Below are 7,276 nucleotides of genomic sequence, written 5' to 3' on the forward strand. Positions count from 1 at the left end.
CAAATCCTCAAGGTATAAGTTACACACAATTTAGTATAAAAGGTAAGCATAGGGCTTTCTTCTCACTACTGCTGTTACAAGGCAGGCAAGTAGAATACAGGTAAGTTTTCATCAGATCCTGATCTAGAAATCTTTTTTCACATTGCAAACACTGTATGTAATTAATTGTTTCTGGAAAACAGATTATCCTTTGCTCTTTCTCTCACTTTCTTTCTTCTTAAGGACAGGAGACATTCTCTGTACAGAAACTCTGATAAAACCATTTCATTGGAAGTGGTATGGTACTCTGCTATTATTATTCTGCAAAGATTGCTGACATGCCACTTCAGGAGTTTAGGAAAACCAGACTCCCTTAACAATAAACATACGGATAGATCTATTTAATGGCTTTATCCTATGTTCTCACTGATATTTCTGAAAGCTTGCTGTTATAGAACCACTTGATGACAATGCAAAGACTCAATTTCTCCCTGTTTCTATAAATATTTCCTGTTGAAAATAACTATATATTTTTCTCCAGTAGAGATTTATTTTTTGCTTTATACACAGGATGAAGACAGTTAATTGTTACGTGCTCTTACTTTGCTGGAAAGCGATTTGTTGCAATAGCTGTCAGCTCACCAATATCACTATAGCAGTGGAAAGAGAAGAATGTGAATTCTGTATTACAGTGAATGCCACGTGGTGCTCGGGATACTGCTTCACAAGGGTGAGAATCTTAAGTTTAATTTCAGGCACCAGCATTAAATATTCCAACTGATGTATGAATAACCCATTTCTCCAGCCCACAACAAACACATCGGCAGAATAAGCCTTGTGAAAGAACAGTCCGGATAACTGCTGTGCTATTTGACAGAAAGTAGATGCAAAGCAAATCTGAACCACGAAGGGAAGGGTGAAAAGATGCTAGTAAAATTCTGATCTTTAACTGGCTGCACACATTATGTTTATATTGTATAACTAGAGCTGAACATATTACAATCTGGATGTCTGCCTGATGTTTAATCTGTGCTTGCAAACAGATACAATTAAGCAGCTATTACTATGTAGACTCCTCTACTTTTCCAAACTGAAGAATCAAGCAATTGACCTGCAAGACTGTCTGGTGATGGTATGACACAAATTTGCCATATCCATCCTCCTGAAAGGATCTAGGTGAAATTAGAAAAGTCTGAACCAAATCCTTTTGATCTCAGTGGGATTTTCCCACCAGTTTAATTAACTTTCACGTCATTTCCTTTATTGTCTAAAAATTTTAAGTTCTACCCCATAACGAATTTCAAAATAGGTATTTTCTTCTTGTAATTTTCAGGATCCAGTATACAAATATCCACCAGTATCATCCGTTCAGCAAACATGTACCTTCAAGGAGATTGTGTATGAAACAGTGAAGATCCCTGGCTGTGGCGACCATCCAGAATCTTTTTATTCATATCCAGTAGCTACAGAGTGCCATTGTGAGACCTGTGATACCGACAGCACTGACTGCACTGTGAGGGGGCTGGGGCCATCCTACTGTTCCTTCAGTCAGAATGGAAGTAACCAATGAAGGGTACTTGACACGGCAGTTTGGCTTTCATTGTTCACTTCTAAAAAAAGGTACTGATTGGGCTTAAGCGGAAGATAATAGGCAAGGCTATTCAGAAACTGCCAAGATTGAAACAAAGATTTTTAAGGGCAAAACGGAGAGCTACTGACTAAAATTCTCTTCAGGCCTTCCCTACTTATCCCATCGGTATCCTTAAAATCATTTTCATACGTCTATAGAATGCTGCTTCTGATTCCTTCTGCCCTTGCCTTTTCTTCTCTACGACAACTTCATTCTTTATATTCCTGTATTTCCACTGCCTAGTTCACTTAGGATACTCTATGCTATCCTACGCTTTCAAAACATTCCCAAGTTCCAAGTCTTTATTAGCCACTGCTTTCCATCCCTCCTCGGAACGCACTTAAAAAGCCTTACAGCACTGGTTCTCTTACAACCAACATCTGCGCCCTCACTTTCTGTTAGCTGGATTGCAAACTTCTCTCAGATGAGATCCTGTCTTTTTTTTTTTTTTTGCAAAATAGTTCATACAGTCATTATGCTGTGTAAATAATTACAGTATGTTTAGTTAAGAGCCAAAATCTATGTTCAAATGTCGAATGTCACCTGAACTCTTGTGCTTTCTCAGTAAGGCTTGTTAGCTCAGGCTGAGCGCCACAGGAACACAAATAACATGAACCCTAGTTCATATCTGGCTAACTTGAAAAAGGAATCCTCAGCTGTCTACTTTCACCTGTGTAAACATATCCTAAGTCAGTTAAATAATTCTGAAAATTTTGCCACATATCAGAAACACTAGATTTCCTTTCACTATTCAACAGAGCATAATAATGAGAATTTTTTTAACGCTATTTAAGATAGGAGTCTCAAAATTATTTAGGGATGAATCTAGAGGAACCTGATCCCAGTAACACAAACATGGTGTGATAACATGCCTTGAAAGTAGTTCACAGTAGTCCTTTCTAAGAATGGAAGTTCATAGAGTTCTGCATCAACTTAATTCTGCAACAGCCAATATGAAGTTGGGAAGGTCTGGAAGCAAGTTGGAGGACTGACTGAATCAGAATGGAAAATTATTTCATGTTATTGGGAAAGTTACCTGAAACCTACAGAATGAAATCCTATCAGGAAAATGAAAAGATACTGCTCTTTATCAGAAACAATCACCTACACAAACACAGAATAGAAAGCAACTGGTTCAGCAGCAGTTTGGCACCAAAGGCTTGGAGGTTGTACAAGCTAAGGATGACTCAACAGTATCACACCACTGCGGAAAAGTGGGAATGTACGGAGTAGAGCCTACAAGACATAACCTACTTTCCACCACTCAGTTCAACATGGTAAGGGACTCAGCTGAGTTTCCAGCTTTGGACACAGAACTTCAAGGCATTGAAAAATTGGAGGAAATCCACAGAAGAGTAATAAGAACGGAGAGAGGCCTGAAAAACAGCTTAGGAGAACAAACTTAAGTGGTTGTTTTGCTTATGGGAGGCAACACAGGAGGCAGAAATTAGTGGAACCTTTTACATGCTTGAAGACTGTTACAAAGAGAAAAGGAACAGTCAGTTCTCCATGTTCATAGTGAACAGAACAACTAATGAAAGATTCAGAGTGGTCACTAGCAGATCTTCCAAAAGGTACAGACAGCTAGACACTAAATAAATTGTCAGGGGGCTGGGGAAGGAAGGAAGGAAGAGAGTGGGGTCTATGGAGTAGTGACCACTACAGGTCTTCAAGAACACATTGAACCTGTTCGGAACGACAGTTAATTTGCCATGAGGCAAGGGAATGAAGTAGATGACCTCTTGAGGTCACCTGGCATATCTGCTTGAGACCCTTACAGACATGTCTATTTAAAGGGAATTTGTCTGTTACTCTGGATGTCTCTTATAATAGATATTTTAACTTATTTCATTTTTAGCTTTTTTACTGAAAGATGTTAGTTCTTTTAACAATATTATTTATAACATTAATCCGTACGGACATTTTCTTTGGTCTAGTGACATTTTAAAAGCCGTAAAGTAACAGGTAAATCAAATTGTCTCTCACTCATTTCAGTTTTAAACATAAGTTAACTTCAGTTAATACTAAGGGGATTATTCGTATCAGGAATGATTCCATTCTGGATGAGAGAATTCTGAATTAAAATTGCAAAACAGAGTAGCTTGTAGTAAAAGAGTATGGAAAAAGATATGTTTTCAAAATAGATCTGTAAACACCTGTATCGTCTGTTGTGCACTTTGTAATAATAAAAATAATTTTGTTGCATTTCTGTTATGTATGTCTTAATAAGTCAACTGAAAAACTGAAGAGTCCACCTGCCCACTTCACTATGCTTTAAATCACATTTTCTTTTCCCTTCATAATTTTTTTCATGTAAATAATATGTCCATCTAAGCCATATTTGCACTATATGGCCAAATCTCATCAAATAAAAGACTGGTATATTTTAGCCTAATCCTTTAAAGTGATGATGAAATACTACATAGTTATAACACAACAGAACTGCGATAAGAATAAAGATTATCATTAATATTTTATTTAAACTATAGGGATTAGAACCACTCCAGAGCTGTGTCCACATCTGTGTCACAAATTAGCTTGCATGTGAAAACAAAGATCGGACAGCTCTCATCTCATCCATCAGACAAATACATCGCTCATTTTTATTTTGCAAACAAATCTATTCAGAACCGCAAATCTAAAACTGTAACTGACGCATCGAAAGTATTGAGGTTAATATCAGAATGCTAGTAAAAAAATCCTAATCATGCATCACTACAAGCTTCCAGGCTCTCACTTCGTATCTCTCACACATCTTAGGTGCCAATGCTTAGGGGTAAGTACCAAATCCTAGAGACTCAAAGGTGCAAAGAAAAAGGTGCCCTCCATACAAGCACTAATCCCTGCCAAGCAAATTATAGCCTTCGGGAATACTTCTTTCAAACACTTTCTCAACCCCAGTCCAGTACCTAGATATGAGTTCTACCTGAACCTCTTCCATAAAGCTGGCTTTTTGAAAACTGGGTATATCATGCATCAAAAGCTTTCTTTGTTTCAAAAGATCAATGGGGAACAGCAAACAAACAAGTTATTGAATTTATCTTCTTTTTCTAATCGTAAGCGACCACACAAAGGGCTCAGAAAACATGTAAGTCTTGTGGACATCCGTGAGCTTTGAATGCATGCCTCCATTTATATGAAACTATCATTGGTAATCTACTCTGAAGTAAAATCCAATTCAAATCATGTCAACAATTACCTGTTGTTCTACAGACTGATGGCAAATATTTCACTGTCAGTAGTTCCACTGACAGAAATTTAGGAATTCTTACAGAATGTGGGCCTGACTTGAAGATATCTGGGACTACCTTTGAAAGTTTGCAAGACAGACTTTGACTTTATCTTCTCAAAGTTCTCTTTCCATTCAATGCCCAATAATCATTTCATTAAACTTAAACTGACTTTTACATCAACATTTTTCCAAAATTTTAGTGAAGGTACATGCAAGCCATGAATATCAGTGTAATCTGAGGTCCAAATCGGCTTTGAATTATTATTCAAGAAAAATATATAAGTAATTTGTATGGTGTTCACCTACCTCTCATGATGAATAAATGGCAACTCTGTCAAAAGGTGAATTTTGCTACATGCTACTGTAAACACTATATTGGTGGGTAAGTATTTAGAAACATTCCTAATAGAGTCAAAGTAGATTTTCAGAAATTCGTACCATAGTAATCAATACCTATTTATCAATAGGTAAAATGCTTTTCAACTTCAGTAGAACTATTCTGCCAGCAGTGAACTTCTCAAAAACTGCATGTTAATTCTGTTTTTAAAGGCAGGCTCTGCAAAAAGACTTTACATGTCAGACTTCAGCCACCAGCTACAGAAACTAACTTTAGAGGTAGCAAAAACTAAAATGGACTGAACTATCTACTTATTTACTCCCAGTTGAGTAAAATTACCTCTTTTCTTGCATCACCCTGAAAGCAGCAAACCTGGAAAACTGTCATTTATAACCCCCTGGTGAAGGTATAAAGCACAGAGGCAATACACAGTGTTGAACCGTCCCTTAAAGACCTCTGAGAGGAATACTTTATGCAGGATTCACTGTGTTGTAATTAAGTCTTTCAAATACCCAGATGTATAGACAAACTGCATGAGGATTATTCATCTCTGCCACCACATCTGTGGGTGAATTACTACTTTCTATAATTTATTATGTAGACAGTTTGACCTTGATCTTATGAGTGTCTGTGCCAGTTGTACTTGAAGCTCTCCAGACTTCAAGATGGGAACATGAAGTGCAACAGCAGTATTCGCAGACCTACTAGTTGAAATGACCGTTTAAACTTGACTGCTTTTTTGGGTAGAAAGCACACCCTGATTTTACAGACAGGCAGAAATTCATGTTCCTCACTGTGAAGCTATTAATGAAGCATCAACATATTAGGATCACCCCACTGTTGTTAATGCCTAGCCGTTATTCCCTGCCTAAGGTTTGTAAATCATTCCTCCTAGCTTAAAACAGGTTTAGAATTGACTTTACAATTTTTGCAATATAAGTGGGCTACCAACACTTTTTTACCATAAGCAAGAAATATAAATGTCCTCTCCTGCTATTAACCCAACTGATGAATAAGAATTTATTAGTCATCCACAAATCCTAAGACAAATCTAGCCTGGACAGAGGTAATTACAAATAATAGGTTGAAAACAGGCATGTCAGGACTCTTGTACATGTCAAGTTGAGGCTGCCCTTAACTTGGGCTATTTGAATGGGAAGGGCAAAGAGAGCTGAGCGTGGTGTTAATACGCTATACTCCTTCTGCACCCTCCCACCTCAGCAAGTGTGTTTTGCTTTGTCAGTATGCAGTATCTAGGCAAACACTTCATTTTCCTTAAAGAAATACAACTACCATCCTAGTTGAAACTACAAAAATCTATGAAAAAAAGAGCTAAGCAGCTAATCCGAAAATTCATTTGGAGATGGCAGCCTTGAGATTAGAGGCTCCCCTCCACTTGGGCAATGGGATCTCTAAAATTTGTCTGTGTATCTCATGTTTCTCTTCAATTTATGTTATTAACGTTAGCCATCAGAGCCTTGGTCTTTCAGTGTGACTTATACTGATAGACATTACAGCAACTCACAAGGCTGCAGTCTCTGGGAAATACAGAAAACAAGACAGGAGCAGGGTTAGAGAAAGGACATACTTTCAAGAAATCAAATGTCACTGTTTCATTATGTGTAGGTGGGGAAGAGAAAGAATTAACTAGCTATGCTTCACAGTCATTAACCATCAGTTTTCTTTCATGTAGCAACTCTAAGAGGCAAGAGGTAAAGTCTTACTTCACACTGATGACCTCTTAATTTACTGAAAAAATACGGGGGGGGTCAGATGTATTACTTGTAATTACTTGTACAGTATGATGTTATCCTGTATGAGAAAGGGAGGTAAATTCTGAATCTAATATTTTTGGATTACATTCGTCTATAGTTACATACATTGAATAATGCTATAGACAGAGATATTATTGAGTCAAATATTACTCTAACCTCTAAAACACATCCTTCTTAAGGTGCAAATATTCAAAAGTACAAGGTAATCTTGCATTATCCATTGGCTTGCAGACAAACCTTTGAACAACTTAAGGAATCCAATTTTCCTCTTGCATCATATGTTTACATTTAAAGTTTCATTCAAAAATTATCTTAGCTTTCAT

The 7,276-nt window shown here is 37.2% G+C and overlaps 1 protein-coding gene across 1 annotated transcript; it reads left to right on the top strand.

The window, feature by feature from the left end:
- Positions 1 to 514: 514 nt before the first annotated feature.
- Positions 515 to 1,549, top strand: FSHB (follicle stimulating hormone subunit beta). Its single transcript, XM_009946842.2, has 2 exons — positions 515 to 709; positions 1,313 to 1,549. Exons 1-2 carry the CDS (start codon positions 551 to 553, stop codon positions 1,547 to 1,549), a joined length of 396 nt encoding a protein of 131 aa, XP_009945144.1. The 5' UTR covers positions 515 to 550.
- The last annotated feature ends 5,727 nt before the right edge of the window (positions 1,550 to 7,276 follow it).

This window comes from Leptosomus discolor, chromosome 12 (genome assembly GCF_034619465.1).
Source record: "Leptosomus discolor isolate bLepDis1 chromosome 12, bLepDis1.hap2, whole genome shotgun sequence".
NCBI classification, from domain to species: Eukaryota; Metazoa; Chordata; class Aves; order Leptosomiformes; family Leptosomidae; genus Leptosomus; species Leptosomus discolor.

Bases quoted from the DNA above. Each gene is read 5' to 3' on its own strand.
- FSHB (XM_009946842.2), top strand. From the start codon at position 551: ATGAAGACAGTTAATTGTTACGTGCTCTTACTTTGCTGGAAAGCGATT. The intron at 710-1,312 runs GTGAGAATCTTA...TGTAATTTTCAG, and splicing joins CGGGATACTGCTTCACAAGG to GATCCAGTATACAAATATCC.